This window comes from Sus scrofa, chromosome 1 (assembly GCF_054392235.1).
Source record: "Sus scrofa isolate SSC_HxYL_T2T_F1_AM1 chromosome 1, Sscrofa_HxYL_maternal_Yorkshire_Landrace_v2.0, whole genome shotgun sequence".
NCBI classification, from domain to species: domain Eukaryota; kingdom Metazoa; phylum Chordata; class Mammalia; order Artiodactyla; family Suidae; genus Sus; species Sus scrofa.
Window position 1 is genome coordinate 2225770 of NC_139383.1, and position 17458 is coordinate 2243227.

Genomic DNA, 17458 nt, shown 5'->3' on the forward strand with positions numbered 1-17458 from the left:
TTTAAGATCCTTACTGGATCCTAAAATTTTGTAGGAAGATAAAGTGACTTTCATAAATCAACACTGAGAAAGAAAACTCTTCTATTCTGACTATAATTTTTCCCTCTGAAACATGAGGTGTTTGGGATTTGAGATTGTTGTTGTTTTGTTTTGTTTTGCTAATGAATTAGATTTCTAAGTGATTTTATAATGGTGAGAAAGACGACGAGATTATTATTAATTTTTGGAAGCAGTGAGCCATTTTCTTAGATATGTTCCCCAGAGGTAAAGGAATTTGCTTTAGAAATGAATACATGTATTCCAGGAGCAACATGAAATTGTATTAGACTTAAACACCATTCCCCAAAAGAGGGAACCACAAGCAGATGAGCCTCTGGCATCTGGGGAGATGCATTTATTTCTACGTGCACGTGCCTTTTATTCTAAGACTGGGATGGTGTGAGAAAGAGGACAAAAGCCGCCAAACAAGAAACAAAGGCAGGAAGGGAGGGAAAGGACTGTTCCCTGGGAAATTGCCCTCGGGCGATCCTTGCTGCAGGACACCCAGACCACCACTTCCGGCCCTGCCCCTGGGTGCGGGTCTCTGGGCAGGTTCCTTCTCTCTGGGCCTCAGGGTTTTCCCGTCGATGAAATGGGATAATGGGATCGCTATCCACAGGCCGTGGAAAAGTAAATGAGCAAGTCCGCGCGGGGCGCTGGCCTCCTTCCGGGAGCCCGATAAGCCCGCTGCCAGCACTGTGTCTGCCAGAATGTTCCTCCCCCAGACGCCTGTCCACCAGGCCGGGCACCTGGGAGGTGGGACAGTCTCTCTGCAACGCGGCTGCCACCCTCCCTGTATGCTGAGCCCACCGTCCTGCCCCAGGACAGCTTTGGCTGCAGCGGGACCAGCCTAAGGCCGCAGGCAGAGAGAGGCAGAGGGTGCTCAGACCCAGGGCCTCGCACTCCCACCCCGGTCGGTCCTCCTTTCCTTTCTCTGGGGGTGTCGCCCTGATGCTTGAGGGAGCGGCGGGGGCACGGGGAGGCTTCTGCTCCAGCTGCCGGGTCAGCGGCAATTCCACGATGCGGGGAGTACTCTGAAATATTGATGCGAGAAAAGCCCCCCCCTGCACCTGACCTCCCGCCTGGGCTCCTAGTGCTCCACTGGCTGAAGGTGGTCGCGGGGGGCTCAGGAGAGTCGTCGGCAAAGGAAGGGGGGTGGACGCCTTGCGCGCCGGGCGGGAGAAGGGCGAACCTGCGGCATGGCCCCCTCCTCGCCTCCCCTCCTCCCCTCCTCCCCTCCTCCCCAGCCCTTGGTTGCTATGCGGTTTCTATGGCAGCAGCATCCTCAGACCCAACTTTCACCCATCATTTAGAGCCAATTAAGGTAAAATCGTGGGGGGAGGGGGAGGGAGTGGCAATGCGAGGGGGAGGGGGAAGCCGGGAATCCAATCTGATTCGGAGAGAGGAGGTTCGCTCCGCCAAAGTCGCAGCTCGGCTTCCGAAGCTGCGGTTCTGCCTCTTTCCTCTTCCCAGCGGAGCGGAGCCCCGGGCTTGGGGGGCGAGGACGCGAGCAGCCCTCGTGAAGACCCGCCCCCTGCCTCCCCACCCCGAGGGCCCGGCAGGAGCCTGCGGTCGCCCCAGCCTGATTTCATCCTCGCCAGCTCCGTCCTCGCCGCCAGGCCGGCCTCTGCCTCGGCTCTCACATCACGTCTGGCCGTCTCTGTGCTGGGTGTTGCCTCTGATTATCTTCTTTTCCACGGTCACACTTGATCAGAGGGCAAGGAAAGTTTTGGAAAATGCCGATTGCACAGTTGCTGGAGCTATGGAAGAAAATAGAGGTGGAACCCATGGAAATAGAGGTGAGTATGGCCAAGCGAAGAATGTACTTTTTCCCGGGATCCTGGAAAAGCCCAACTCTGCAGCAGATGGGCTGTTCATTCCCCAGAACGAATACGTATTTGCTGAGTGTCTGTTATGTGACGCGTCTGGGCCGTGTAGTGAGTATAGGTGTATGTGTTGTGTTTGTACACACACACAAACATGACATGTGTGTGTACACACGCCACACAAGGCATTGTGGGTGGTGCAAGTATATGAATGAAAACGAATCGAAGGGAAAAAATGGTTCCTCTTCAGCCAAACTTCAGGATGCTTCTTCAAGTAGCAGATGCCCTGACGTAGTCACGTGCGTCCAGACTGCCCTGCATCAGTGAGGTGTTCCTTCAACAAGTGGCTTTAAATTGTGAGACCTCCAGTGGCTGCAGTGGAGGACGAACCCGGAAGGCTAGACGCAGGAGGAATTCTTTTTTAAGAAGCAGCTACTGCAGTCTTAATAGGGTGTATGTTCGGATACAGAGGAGAGATTGAGGATGCAGGGACAAGATAATGACATGAAAGCATTAGTGGCCCAAACCCAGGGCCGCCTGACCTGGCGAAGGCTCCTCTGACATCCCGCCCCTAGGCGGCCACTAACTGTCTCCGTGGAATTTGATTTGTTTCATTTGAATTATAGGTGATCAACCTTTATTTTTCCTAGAAGAGCAAGTTCTCCAAAGTTATTAAAGCTCTCGAATGATTGGATTTACCTGTGCTGTGTTTATAGCAACTCACTTTGCGTTTGTAAGTGGCAGATTTTGATAACCGACTAAACAAATCCAACCTTTACCATTTGCCTTATCGCCCATACCCAGCGTTATAATGATGAGTTCAATTCTTACTATTTTAAATGTCATTTATTTTTATCTATATGTACTATGGATTGAGACATTCACATAATTTTAAACTGAAGGAGAGAAATTACTTGATATTTTAAATTTAATATTCTTTTTAGAATCCAAACTAACTTGTTAATGCTTGGAATATATATTGGTCAAAAGAGGGTTTTTTTTTTTTTGTCAAAGGAGATCATCGAGCATAGCGTAGGTATAAAGCCTCATTTTCCGGTGGCGCAGCCCAGATGCTGTGCCGAGGGGGGCGGTAATGTGACACGGAGGCTCCCCACGGCTTGGAGTCTTCTGTTTGTATGGGATGTGCTCTTGGTGATGCCTGTGGCTTAAAAAGCGACTCTGACTTGCAGGGGTTGCCAAGTCTTTTTTTTTTTTTTTTCCCTTTTGAGAGAGATTTGGGTTTTTCAAAAATGGCATTAATGACTTGAATTAATGATGAGCTGGAAGTCTCATTCTTATCCCCGATGCCTTCTGAAGCCCTCCTGGTTTTCTGAACTGGGCTGGTGGTGGTGGAGGCCCAGCCGTCAGTCCCTGAAGGACGGGGCCCTTCTGTCTCGGGGGATGGGCCCCAGGCTTAGGAGGAGGGACGGGAGAGGAATGAAGGGGCTTTGAACACGCTTTCGGGACTCTGGACTTTGCAACATGGCCACTGACCAAGCTCTGAGGAACGGCTCCTGTCTGAAGTATTCCTAAGACTGACTCAAAATGGAACAGCAATGAATATACGCATATTATTAAAAATATGCATCATGATGGTAGAAGGAACTTGCCGCCTGGGGGACTGGGAGGCAGAGCTGGCTGGAGGTCTGCACTGCCTCCCCGCCCCTGGGGAGGGCGCGTTTCCAAAGTGTGTGAGCTTGGCTTACACCCGACGACACGTAACACACACTGGTTAAATTCAGTGGCCCTGAAGCAAAAGCAGTCTTCTTCTGGGTAGGTGTTTTAGGAGCGTGTACCCTGGGGAGTTGGTGTGGAGACAGAGCATTCAAGCCCCATTTGTTTGGAACCCAGAAATTATAGAGTTCTTTCTACAGAAAAATTAAACCTGAGCTCCTAACCCTGGGGGATTTCAGGTCCTCAGGAAAATGTGCACTCTCTCTGTTTTGGAACCCAGAGGCACATGGCACGTTCCAGCTTTGCCCGTGTTTTATGTTGTGTGGTATTAAAGTAGTTCACACGTCGAGAAATTGGGCCGAACTCCACGGCGGACGTTCGGGCTCGGTGCCGCGAGCTCCAGGTTAAATGTCACACAATCCTTGTGCAAAGAGCACACGGCTTTTTGCTGAGACCGTCCGCGGCGAGGCGGCAGCGCTGACCTCGTGTACGTCATTTGCTTTTGTTCACACTTCACCACCCATCAGTCGCGGTCAGCACCTTGGGCTCGAGTTTTTCTGCCTCTAGCAGTTGCTCCCCGCAGACTTCTTTCCGCACCATCAGTGAGAGGGGCGGAGCCGGCGTGGATCTGAGGGTCGCTGGGCTGGGGAAGCCCATCGGCACCCAGACCCGGGGAAATGCATCCGACTCTCCGGGGAAAGTGCTTGTGGCTTCTGAATTGTTTTGAGATATTTCGGAAGGCGTGTTTTACCCGTTAATGAGTCGTGTTGACAAGGAAACGTGCGCTGACTACGAACCGGCACCTCCGTAAAACCCCAGAAGAAGCTGCATCCAAAAGGAGCAGCTGGTCCAGCGCGTGGCTCCGAAGCTGGATTCCGGGAGCTGCCGTGTGACCCCTTCCTTCCAAAGAGCCACAAAGCCGAGGTCTGGCTCCGGGGAAGCGAGGAGATGGGAGGTGTGGCGAGTGAGGCAGGACGGGGAGCAGGCCCCCAGGGCCAGCTGACCCATTTTGTCTTCCTTTCCGAAGAGTAAGCAGGATTTTTCCTGCTGGCATGTCATCACGCGTTAGGGAAAGGAGAAGCCCTGTTTTAAACGATGCAGATCAAACACGTTGCCTGGAAGTTCATGGTCTAGTGTGTATGGTGACGATTCTCTCCCAGCTCCTGGGCCAGAGGCTGAGACTGTGGATGGTGGTGACAGCAGCTGGTAACTCTGAGTGTCTGCCAAGGACAGAGCAGGTGCCGGGGGCCTGAAGTTGTTCTCTGCTGAATGCTCCCCTTTCTAGGCGGTGGCTGTTCCTGATGTTCTATCTGAGGAAACCAGGGTTCAGCCGAAGCAGTTTGCCTCGAGTCATTGAGTAGGAAGCGAAGGCTGGGACCCCAATGCGCCTGGTCAAGCATATCCTGCAGCAGCACCAGCTCTGTGCTTTTATAAACCAGGGACTTCGCCCTCTCTGATTTAATTCTCCTGGTCAAGCCTTATCCTGCAGCAGCACCAGCTCTGTGCTTTTATAAACCAGGGACTTCGCCCTCTCTGATTTAATGCTCCTGGTCAAGCCTTATCCTGCAGCAGCACCAGCTCTGTGCTTTTATAAACCTGGGATTTTACTCTTTCTGATTTAACTCATCCTCTGAGCTTTGGCCTGAGGTTGTGATTTTGTTCCATTCAAACAGGAATGGTTACAAACTCCTTCCCTGCAGCTTCTCTGTTTCTCTCCTAGCAGGTTAGTCTCCCAGCCCCACGTACATCCGCCCCCGCCCTTGCTGGCCAGGGAGTTACATAAACCGCCGGATTCTTCTTTCCCTTGTGGTGTAAAAGCCACACACGTTTGGCTGGGCTAGTGATCTGTAGCTGTGGCTGGAAACACTTGCTGTCTTCTTTGCTGTCTGTGGATAAAGGACCCATGTCTGGCCCGAAGCGTCATGGAGTTTCAGACGAATTCAGGGAGGGGAGGGGACCTGATGTCATTCCGGTCCTGTCCTAACGCTGAGACCGCGTTCGTCCCTTGCACCGATGACCTGTGTGCTGCTCACCCCAAGAATGGTGTCCTGCTAACTGCGGTTAACGTGTGTCTTGTGTCACCAGGCCGCCGAGGAGGACCTGGCCCCGGACGCGGAGCCCAGCACAGAAGACACGGCGGAAGAGGTAGCTATCCGGGTTTTCTTACTGGGAGGCGGGGCAGCGGGAGGCCGAGGGGAACAGCCCGCAGGTGGTTCTTTTGGTGGACTGTGTGCATGCAGACATGCATGCGACAAACACGCATGCACACATAGAGCCGCATGCGTGACACAGTCGGTCGTTTTCCTCAGAAGGGATGCTTTAGAACACAGGGGAAAGGCTGCCAAGCAAGGTGAAATCCAGAGTCTTCCGGCATGGACTTCTTTTTCCCCACATTTTTAAGAAGTTTGTTTGAAGTCCGGTTGACTTACAGTGTTGTGGGCATTTCTGCTGGACCCGACAGCGGTTCTGTGTGTGGGGCCTTCGCGAAGGGCAACGGGCCTGTCGTTATCTAGAAAGACAAAGCGGGAAGAACGGGCAGTGGCGCCTAGAAAAGGCCATGGCTTCTTTTTCCTGCTGGAAGTTAGGCCATGTGCCTCTTAAACGTTTGGTGATGTGCTGTCGGAGCCGAGGGAGGAGGCGAATTCCCTTCGTGGGGAAGCCACCCTCGCAGGGGGCGTGGGCGCAGGAGGCGGCGGGGGGGCAGGAGGGAGGAGGCTGAGTGGGACGGGAGAGGATGGGTGCTGCCCCGAAGGTGCTGGTCCAAGGTGATGGAGAGGAACGAAGAGCACGCATAGCCGCCCGCGTGTCCTCTGCTGTCCTGCCCGGGCGGCAGGGGCCTGGGCGGCTTTATGGCGGGAGTGGGCAAGGCAGCATTGCGTCTTGGGGGAGGTGGTGGCACCCGCAAGCACTCTCTAAGGGGACATGGGACATCAAAGGGCTAAATCCAAAGTAGAAAGAAGCTGGAGCCAAGGAATCCTAAATAAGCAGCCCCTTTCCACCTGCTGCAAAGAAGTTCCCTCGGCAGCTGGAGCCCTGCAAGGGAGCGGCCTTGGCCGAGATGCTCAGCCAGGCGCCTCTTGGAACCAGACAAGTGGTGCCATTGGCGGCTCTGTGGCCTTTTAAAGAGCTGTCGAGGGAGGGCTGGTGGGCTGGGGGCAGGTGGACGCTGCAGGCTCTGCACATGGCCTGCTGGTGCCGAAAGCCATGTGTCCCTTCCCTGCACACGCGGGCACCCTGCCTGCGCTTACAGCCCAGCGCCCCTGGGTCTGGCGCTCCCCTGACCTAATATGTGGGTTAAATAAAAGAGAAGAGCACGAGGCTGCTGCACCTCTCCTGCGGCCGGCTGCCCGGCCGGTGTGCTCCTGATTTTTCAGGATCTTTCTACGTCCTTGAACCGAACATCTGCCTGGTGGGGGCAGCCCTGCTTTTGCCAGTTCCAGAGGTCAAGGGGCAAAGAGGCAGGTGGCTTTCCTGAAGAGGTGGATATTTAACTGGATACCTACCTGGACGGGGGCAGGGAAGGACGTTACACCCCCCCGCCACCACCCAGTGAGCAAGGCCCCAGGCCAGGGTCTCAGGGGGTCCAAGCCACACTGGGACTCCGCTTGTGTTCTGTGGGGACTCTGATTTCCAGGGCGTCTCCGGCGCGTTTGCTGCAGGCAGGTTGCTGGGGTCCTGGTCCTTCAGCTGTCATGAGCTTCAGGGGGCTCCGTGGTGGTGACCACACCAGCCACACGACAGACCGTGTGCTGGATCCACTCGAAGCCTGAGTCACAAACTGAGCCCGTTAGTCCACTAATAATCGCTACTCCCTAAGACCTCCTGGTCTCCAGTTGTCTTACTGTCGGCAGCGTTTCTGCTGCAAATGTAGGTGTTGATTTCTTGCAGGATTGTGGTGAGATCAACTGACCTCTTTCGAGGGGCTTTTGATAATAGAACATGAGATGGGGAAGTGATGACTGATTCCTGCTGTCACCTGTCTGGATGATAGCACGTCAGGACGTCTGTGGCGCCTCATAAAGGAAGAGTGTCTGGGGGTACCTTGCCAGACTCCATGTTGGTGTGGAGACGCTCTGGTGGTGCTTGTGGAAATATGGAAGAAGTACCGGGGTCCAGCTGTTTACAGCTGCTTCTGACAGAGGACACTGAAGATCGCATGCAGCTTTCAGCCCACCAGCAGGTGCACGCCATCCGGATTTCTGGGCACTTGTCAAAATATATATATATATTTTTTGTCTTTTTGCCATTTCTTGGGCTGTTCCCGTGGCATATGGAGGTTCCCAGGCTAGGGGTCGAATCGAAGCTGTAGCCACTGGCCTACGCCAGAGCCAATCCGAGCCGCATCTGCGACCTACACCACAGCTCACGGCAACGCCAGATCGTTAACACACTGAGCAAGGGCAGGGACCGAACCCGCAACCTCATGGTTCCTAGTCAGATTCTTTAACCACTGCACCACGACAGGAACTCCTCAAAATATTTTTTTTGGGGGGGTGGCTTTCCTTGTATGTCTCCCTTGGCCTTCAGTGTGGAGATTTGCAGGCTCTATAATGGAAGCGTCCGTGGCTCAGATAAACGAGGGGAGTTAGAGGGAGACTGAACAGGGCATGAGAGGTTTCACACCTTTTGCCAGTCTCAGCGTGTGTGGTGGCTCAAAAGTCTTGATTAGGAAAAAGATACATCGTTCAGCTCAGTGAGTGTTTGTTCATTCAGTCAGTCAAGAATATTTACTGTGGTGGAATTCCTTTCATGGTTCAGCAGTAACAGACTCGACTAGGCTCCATGAGGACGCAGGTTCGATCCCTGGCCTTGCTCAGTGGGTTAATGACCTGGCATTGCGTGAGCTGTGGTGTAGGCTGGCAGCTACCGCTCTGATTTGACCCCTAGCCTGGGAACTTTTATATGCCACAGGTGTGGCCCTAAAAAGCAAAAACAAACAAAAAAATAAACTTACCGGGGGAGTTGTCATTGTGGCTCAGTGGGTTAGGGGCCTGACAGTGTCTGTGAGGACACGCGTTCAATCCCTGGCTCTGCTCAGTGGGTTAAGGATCCAGCGTTGCTGTGAGCTGGGGTGTAGGTCGGATCTGGTGCTGTGGCTGTGGTGTAGGCTAGCAGCTGCGGCTCTGAATGGACCCCTAACCTGGGAACCTCCATATGCCGCAGGTGGAGCCCTAAAAGGGGGAAAAAAAAAAGATCAAAAATAAGACAGGAAGCTGGCGTCAGAAGCCGGGCGTGTTACCGCTGAGGGAAAGGGTTCGTGTCATGAGGCCCCTCCTAGTCTGATTTCACTTGATACGTCAGAGGCCATTATCCTTTATATTCTGGAAAAAAAGAAAACAACAACGCAAAGCCAAACCAAAACCCAAACCCCTCAGCAGATCCCTCTCCCGGGGGGGAAATACTCCATCAGTTGCTGGTTTGCGGGGCCGCTGGCAGGGCCCCGGCAGAGAGGGCCTGTCTGCGGCGCTGCTCTGGGGCTCTGGTCCTGTCTCTGCGGCTCTGGGTCGGCTGTGCAGCAAAGCCGGGCGGAATATGCTGGGCGGTTAGGACATGGAACAGGGTTTAAGGTTAATGCAGAAGCACATGCCTTGCTGGGCCCGGGGCTGCGGCTGGGGGCCTCTGGAAGGTTAGGGCAGCGTGACCACCAGCTTCCAGACCCACACACAGGAGCCTGGTCTTTGGCAAGTGGAGCAGGGAGGGACGGCGGGGCCAGGGGAGCCAGTGTCTACTGGCAGGTTCTGGGCCGTTGCCATGACAACACAGATGCTAAGCCTCGCAGTACAGGCCAGCAGTGATACGGCCTTTCAACCTTCCATCTCCAGGAGTTTAGGACACAGAGGGGATTTTTTTGGCAAGTGTTTGGTTTCACAGAACCACCTGTGGAAAATATTAGAATTTGTTGTTTGTATTTTTTTAAGTGCTCAGATTTCAGGTTACGTTTATTAATAAGGGCTGTTTTCTTGTCTGGTCAACTTTAGAAACCACGTGCAGAGCAGACACCCCCCGCATGGTGTGGTTTCTCCTTATTTTCTCGTGACCCTGGTGTCTCTCTCCCCCAAATGTCTACCCTCAGTTTTCTTAGCAGAGATTCTGGCATCTCCGAGGCGGGACAGAGCTGGGGAAGGGGGGGTGGCATGTCCTGCTGTCAGGCATCACTTGCAGGAGAGCTGTGGGGCCACGGAGCCATCCCCCCGAGGGCTGTGGCCGAGGGAGGAGGGAGGATGCTTGAAGATGGAGGGCCAGCTGCCGGCCCCGCCTCTCCTCGGGGGCGGGGACCAGTGGGCAGCTCCTCGGGCAGGCGCTCTGTGACTTCTGAGCATCTGTCAGTGACCTCCGTCAGTCACCAGCCCCCTGACTTGGTCCCCAGGTCTCCGCTGGGGAGAGGGGTGAGGACCAGGGCAGGCGGGAGACCCCCTCGCGCTTGAAGGGGACAACACCCAGGAGTGTCATGGAAACCCTCTGCGCTAAGTCGTGGTAACAGCAGGTCTCGCCAGGTCAGGACAGGGCCACCCGCACCGGTCCCTACACATTGTCGCTTACGTGTCCTGCCCCAGGAATCTCGACAGATGGTTTCATTGCTCCCTCAAAAGAAGACAGGAAAAATCCAAACTGGACTGAATAGAAATGAGACAAGGAGAATAATGAAGGCTTGGAGCTAATAAAGCAATTTCGAGCAGTGCAATTACAGCTTAAAAAGCTAGTTAGGAGTTTGAAAGGAGACTGATGAGACCATCCTCCCAGCCCGCCTGTTACCTGCCGTCGGTCTGCCGTTGCTGCATCCGCTGAGGGCACATCGCCTGTGTCACCATTTAATTTGCATTCTGTATTGTTTGCTGCACAGCAGAAGGCAGGACTCACTGTAGTCCTTACAGAAATTCTGGAAAAGAGCAGCACCACCAGTGCATTTTGGAGAAAGGCTAACACGAGTAAAGCTGTTGGACAGCCCACGGGCATTTCAGTGCCCTGCTCGGTGGGTAACAACGATGCCGCTTCACCAAACGTGGGCACACACCGGGCAGGCGTGAGGGCAGGGCACGGTGTGGGGATGGAAAATGGGTTCAGCGTGATTGACGCGTCTGTGCTAATCATTTGCAAGAATCCACACGAGACGAGAAGCCCGGCTCTGATGTCAGCAGACGCGGGCGCCCCGGTCCTCGCGGATCTCTCTCTCCAGTGTTGGCCGAGATGGATATTGGACCAGGAAGCCGGCTGGCAGCTATTTTCAGTTTCTGCCGTCTTTGCCTTCCTGCTTCTGTAACAAGGTCAGCAGAAGCGCCTGCCGAGAGCGCTCTCAGAGAGGGAGTGATCACTGCGTGCCAACAGGAGCAGCCTCCAACGCCCCAGCACCCTGGTACCGGCTCCGGCTCCTCCGAACCCGCCAGGGGCCTGCACCTTCGTCTTCACGACAGCCTTGGGGGTGGCACGCTCTCTGCCAGTGCGGTGACTCCACGGGTGGTCTCGGGGGGAAAGGCGCCCACCCGTCACAGCCAAGAAAACGCTCTGTGTTGAGATGGCTGCTGAGTCCACCAGAAGCGAAGCACCTGATGAAAGCTGCCCTTTTCCTGACCTGTGACGCAGAGCAGTGGTTGGAGGAAGCCCTGGGATGGAGTCGTGGCTTTTAGGGCCCCTGCTGAGTGTGAGCCCCTTAGGCATGACAGTGCCCCTCTGCCTGCAGAGGGACCCAGTGATGCTTTGAAATAGGGACCCTGCCTTTTCACGTGTCCGGTTTCCACCACCGTCCGTCTCCCTAAACCGCAGGGAGTGTGAGGGAGGGTCTGCTCTTCCCTGTTCCTCAGGGGGTGAACGGGGGGGGGGGGCGCATCAAAGATGATAACACTTGCTAAGCAGAGCAGAGAACCAGTGACGGGGGGCGGGGGTTCAACTTGACAGCTTGTTCTACTGACTCATTAAAATGCCTGATCCTCTCAGGATCTGACAGTAAGTGGTGGATTCCAGCTCATGGAATCAGGCCCTGGTGTCACAGGCTATGCGCTGTCTCCCCTCTGGGTTTAAAACAATACTGCAGGTGCCTCGGAGACCCCAGCCACCTCTGCTGTCCGTGACACACCGGAGGCCAGAAGCTGCCTGGAGGTGGCCTGTCTCTGGGGCCCGCAGCCCTGCAGTATCTCGCTCTGCCGCTCGGCCTTTCCTCTTTTCCACGTTCTCTCGCCTTTGCTCTTCAACCTGGGGATGTGCAAAGCGTGTTCTCTGTTATGCGTGAAAACGCCGGGGAACTTGCGCTGGACGTGTGCACCCCAGCCCAGCTCCTTGTCCGGTCTCCCCGCCGAGGCTGGGGTACTTTATGGACTCGCGAGAATGACCGAGGTTTCTTGTCCTTTATGAAGATCAGACGGATGGTGTGAGTGACGACGGCGAGGGAGCGTATACACGCAGAGGTGCATGCCGTCGGTTTTCCTCCGTGATGACGGCGTCCGCGTGTGGGTGAGAGTCAGAGCATCAGACAGAAAACCGTGTGGTTTCTCATCCTTCAGATATTTTGAAGTCATAACAAGCAGCCCCCACCCCCCGTCTTCCTCCTGTGAAAGCCGGCGGCAGCTGGGCGCTGGGCGCGCGGGCAGACTTTGCAGCTTGCGTGTGAGTCATCAGAAGCTCCAGAGGATCATTTACCACATTTTCCCCGAGACGTGCTACCAAAACAGCCCCCAGTGCCAGGAGCACACGGAGTGAGGCTGCTCCGGCAGGACACGCCTGCTCTGGGTGCTCGGCTCCCTGGGGACACCACCCCGGGCTTGGACTCCCTCCGTCCCTAAGTGTCCCCTTTGTCTCCTGGTGGCCTGAACGGAGGGACCACATGTAACTTAGCTACAGAGATGACAGAAGTAAGGGCTCAGACGCATAAATGCCGATTTTTCAAATAGGGTAGTTACGCGGTATCTTCCTGAAGCCCTGGAGGGTCTCGGGTGCATCGCAGCCCCAGGCTGAATGCGTGGCTCAATCCCTTCTCGGGGCTTTTAGCCAATGTCTGCTGAGCTGGCCCTGGCCTGGCCCTGGACCAGGACCCAGTGACTCAGGGATTCAGATATGTGACCTTGCTTTTCGTCTTCTTGCAGGTGAATAGCTGACTAGAAAGATGGGTCTGGGCAGCGGGGAGGGCCGTGGGGAAGGGAGGTAGGGGATGGTGACGTGGGGCGGGGACCGTTTCAGCAGAGCGGGGCTGAGGGAGGCCTCTCCCCGCGGGTGGGGTTTAGGTTGGGACTCAAACGACAGAGACCAACCCCCAGACCTGGGGGAGCCGGTGCAGGCAGAGGGAGCCACCGAGGAGCAGCCCTCCTGCAGCTGCCACGGGAGGTGAGGGCAGACACGGTGGGGGGCGACACAGTAGGGGGAGGGGGGACACGGTTGGGGGAGGGGGGTGCGGAGACCCGCAGGTCTTTGGATTTGATTCCGGCGTTCCTGGGAGGCCGCTGGGGACTCGTTGGCAGGAGGACAGTGCCATGGCATTGATGTTTTTAAGCACAGCCCCTCTGGTTGTTGGGGTTCATGGGAGACGCCCAGGAGGCCACGGCCACAGCTTGATGGAGGCCCGGGTGCAAAGGCCCAGGCCTCGCTGCTGTGAAATCCATGGGGAACCAGGATCCTGACCCCTCGCCGAGCCATTGGCTTTTACTGGCACTTTGGAAACCAACCCCATACCGCTGTTGGCCCAGCCCTGGCGCAGGCTGTGCCCACAAGCCCTCGCTGTTTCTCGGGCCTGGGCCGCACCCCAGAGGGTTCCGCTGTGCCCAGCCTGAGAGGAAGGAGAGGAGGGGGCAGCCTGGAGGTGCCCTCGCAAGGGCGTCTGGTTCTCTCTGTGGAGCTGAGAACCCCCTGCAGGTGTTAATAAAGCTGCACGTCTGGTTCACTGGGCCTGAGGCTCTGCATTTCTCATCTGCTTCTTTCCCAGGGCTGTGGGGCTCTGGTCCTCCGACCACACTTTGAATCCGAGTGGTAGCCGGGGCACGGTGCTCAGGGCTTTTTGTTCTTTTTCTCTTTATTCTTTTTTACGGCCAGACCCACTGCATATGGAGGTTCCCAGGCTAGGGGTCAAATGGGAGCTGAAGCTGCTGGTCTACACCACAGCCATAGCAGTGTGGGATCCAAGCCAGGTCTGCAACCTACACCACAGCTCATGGCAATGCCGGATCCTTAACCCACTGAGCAAGGCCGGGGGTCGAACCCACATCTTCATGGATACTAGTTGGGTTGTTACCTCCGAGCCACACTGGGAACTCCTGAATAATGCAGTTTTATTCAGTCATTCAGTAGTGCCCTACTGGGGAGGTAGATGTTTGTCCTTTTCTGTTTTAATTATTGCTCTTTTTAAACAACGCCAATGTATAATCTGACAGTTTTGGAGAGCAGACATCGCTGTCAGTTCCGGGGTCTAGAATCAAAATGTTGGCAGCCTGAGTGCCTTTGGAAACTTTGGGGAGACGCATTTCCCTGTCTCCCCGCACTTCTCGGGACCCGCCTTCCCTGGCTCCTGGTCGTCCCTCCATCTTCAAAGCCAAGGGCATCTTATCTCCCTCTGACCTCTGCTCCGTCTCCCTGACTGCGATCCTCGTCTCCTTTTATGGGGACCCTTGTGGTTGCATCAGGATGCCGTTCGTTTTGAAGTTGGTAAACCATATGCTACTCAAAAGTTTCCATTATGTGCCCTGGTGGCCTAGCTGGCTAAGGATGCGAGGCTGTCACTGCCACGGCTTGGTCACTGCTGGGTGCAGGTTTGATACCTGGCCTGGAGCTGCTGCATGTTGTGGGCATGGCCAAAAAAAAAAGTTTCCATTGTAAAACAAGAAGCAAGTCAGTTTAGTTTACATTTAGAAAAGAATAATAAACAAAGTAACTAAATTCTCATGTATAGTGTATTTCCTCCCTCCTCCATCTTCTTTTATTTTTCTTAAAAGTCATGAAGAGTAAACATTTATCCACTTATTTATCTAGGAAATACTTCCTCGGCATCTGTCCTGAAAAAGTCAGTTGGGATGAGTGGCACACATGTGCTGGTTCAGGGTGTCTTGTGTAGGGAGTGATAGAAACAGTGCAGCGTATGCAGTGACGCATTCACACAGCGATGCACAAACAGACTTTACACGAGTTACTGCTGAGTCACGGGGGAAGAAGAAGAAACCAGTGAAGCAACAGTGCCTTCATGCTCGGGCAGCTCAGGCAAGTGGTTGTTTAATTTCTTTTCTTTTTTGGGGGTGGGGGGAGTCTTTTTAGGGTTGTACTCTCAGCATATGGAAATTCCAGGCTAGGGGTCAAATCAGAGCTGCAGCTGCCTGCCAGTGCCACAGCCACAGCAATGCCCGATCTGAGCTGTGTCTGCAGCCTACACCACAGCTCACGGCAATACTGGATCCTTAACCCAATGAGGTGGGCCAGGGATTGAACCTGGGTCCTTATGGATCCCTGTTGGGTTGATAACCCGCTGAGCCATGATGGGAACTCCGGTTGTATTAGTTTCTGATTGCTGCTGTAACACAGGATCACACACTTAGTGGCTTAAAGCCATGTGAATTTATCATTTTACAGTCTGGAGTCCAGAAATCCTAAAATCTAGGTGTTGGCAGGGCTGCGTTCCATTTCCAGAATCAGCCCCCTTGCTTTTCCAGCCTCTGGAGGCACCCGAATTCCTTGGCTTGTTGCCCTTCAGCTGTGGTATCACTTCTCATTCTCTCATCTCACCCAGCCGCCTTCCTGGACGGATCCCTGTGGTGATGTTAAAGCATCCAGAGAACCCAGGTTCACCTCCCCATCTCAGGATCCTTAATTTAGCACATGCTCAAAGCCCCCTTTGCCACAGAGGCATCCCCCTCAGGAGCTTACCTCGTGGGTGTTTTTTGGGAACCGTGCTCTGCCTCCATCGTGGTACCCCTGTGGGACACCTGCCCTTGTCTCCTTACACGTCTGAAACAGATGCCTGGGCGAGGACTTCTGCATGTCTAGAGCCGCAAGAGACATGACAACAAAATGGAATGCGTCCTTCTAGCCTGGCCCGATGTGAGGAAGACAGCTGCAGAACATGTTTCTCAGGACAACTGGGTCATTTTGAACGTGGACTAGGGAACACTTTGTTATTAGTTTTTTGTTGTTAATATTTTTTGCTAAAGTATTTTTAGGTGAAGTATATACACCATACATTTCACTCCTAAGTAATATACCTCTCTCAAAAATAACATTTTCCTACATAAGCACAATGGCCATTGTGATGGACGGATTGCTGCTTTCATTCTGCCTTCCCACAACCATTGAGTTAGGAAGGTCAAAAGCACTTCACTCTGTAAGTTAAAAGCTACCCACCCCTTCTCTCCATGTCATTTTACTCTCTTGAAAAAAATCTCTTTAGCTAAATTGTACCTCTGTTGGACAGGGCATTGATTTCTAACTTAATTTTACCAAGGAGAGTTAGCTACTGACCTCCTCCTTTGAGGCTTTTCAAGAGGTGGGTGCTTAGCCCACGACTCAGGCGTTCCGTGTCTGCCTTGCAGGGTTGGGAGTTTGGGACCTGAGCCTCTGCCAATGCGTTCTTGCTCCTGCAGAGTCGACATGGTCTTCGTGTGCCTTGAAAGCAGAAGGAAAAACTAGCTCTTCAGCTGATTGTGGCACATTCTGCTTCTTGATTGTCTTTCCTCACATGAAAACTTTAATTCTGAAGGGCTTGGATAGGTTATTGATAAAAAGCAAGAAGCAAACATAAACAAAATGCTTTGCTGTTCTGGTTCTCCTTAGGATGTAGAGAAACACGGACAGCACTGTCAGCCGTGATAAAAACTAGGTGGCCAACAAAATCATAACTTTCCTTGAACCCACCAGAGGGCAGGGCAACCAGGGAAACTTCATCCTAACAGATGACAAGTCCCTTCGAGGAGGGGCCGGGGCATGATCTCTTTCACCCGTGGCAGAGAACGGCTAGAAGACGCAGCCACTGTGAAAGGGGGTGAAAAGACAACGGCCGAGTACAGGCTTGTGCCCCAGCCTGCAATCTGGGGGCCCCGGACACGAGGAGGCCACCCGCCTTATGTGTTCTCTGCACTGGCCTTCACTGGAGGTATGTGAGAAAGAGTAGAGGCAGGGCCTGACTTGGGGGAGCCCTCTCAGAGTGCCCAGCACAACCCCCCCCAAGCACATAATGCAAGAGCCCTCCCAAGCTCAGGGTCCTGGCAGGACCCTCTCTGCAGGAAAATGTGGAAGCTAAAGCCAGTTAACTCTTCCAAGAGAGGGTTAGGAATCCCTCCCTGCTCCACATTTTATATATTGGGAATAAAAATTAGAAATTGAAATTAAAATTATATAAATGCATCAGAACTCTATAACACATAGGGATAAATCTAACAAAATATATACTGAGAACTATAAACCTGCTGAGAGGTTAAAGAAGACCTAAATTAATGAGTAGATGTACTATGTTCATGGATAAGAAGACTCAATATTAAGATGTTCATTTTCCAAACTGATTTTGTGGATCAATGCAATGCCTTGTGAAGTCCCAGCCGATTTTTTCCCTTTTAAATGGAATTTGTTTTTAGAGCAACTTTAGGATCACAGCAAAATTGAGCAGAAGGTACAGAGAGTTCCCAAATTCGTCCTGCCCCCACCTATGCACAGCCTCCCCCCGTCTCAACATCCCCACCAGAGTGGGGCATTTGTTACAGTTGATGAATCTGTACTGGCTTATCTAATCACCCGAAGTCCACAGTTTGCATTAAGGCTCACTTTTGGTTTTGTACATTCTGTGGGTTCGGGCGAATGTGAAATGACATGTATTCATCATGACAGCATCATACAGAGTGTTTTCACTGCCCTAATAACCCTCCGTGCTTTGCCTAGTCACCCCACCCCCCCACCCCCCACTAACCTGTGGCCATCATGGAGCTTTCTATTGTCTCCATAGTTTTACCTTTACCAGAGTGTCGCAT

At 53.6% G+C, this 17458-nt stretch overlaps 1 protein-coding gene across 5 annotated transcripts in view; it reads left to right on the top strand.

Annotated features, from left to right (window-relative positions):
- The first annotated feature begins 860 nt into the window (after positions 1-860).
- RPS6KA2 (ribosomal protein S6 kinase A2) overlaps positions 861-17458 on the top strand; it is a 319578-nt gene continuing 302980 nt past the window's right edge. For 2 of the 5 annotated variants that reach the window (XM_085021805.1, XM_085021808.1), the window contains exons 1-2: positions 1442-1838; positions 5625-5684. In XM_085021805.1, the coding sequence (XP_084877931.1) occupies positions 1776-1838; positions 5625-5684 (123 nt within the window). In that variant the 5' untranslated portion in view covers positions 1442-1775. Of the gene's footprint in view, positions 1364-1441; positions 1839-4140; positions 5263-5624; positions 5685-17458 lie in introns of those variants that run through there. The other 3 variants (XM_085021807.1, XM_085021859.1, XM_085021869.1) reach the window with 3 other exon arrangements.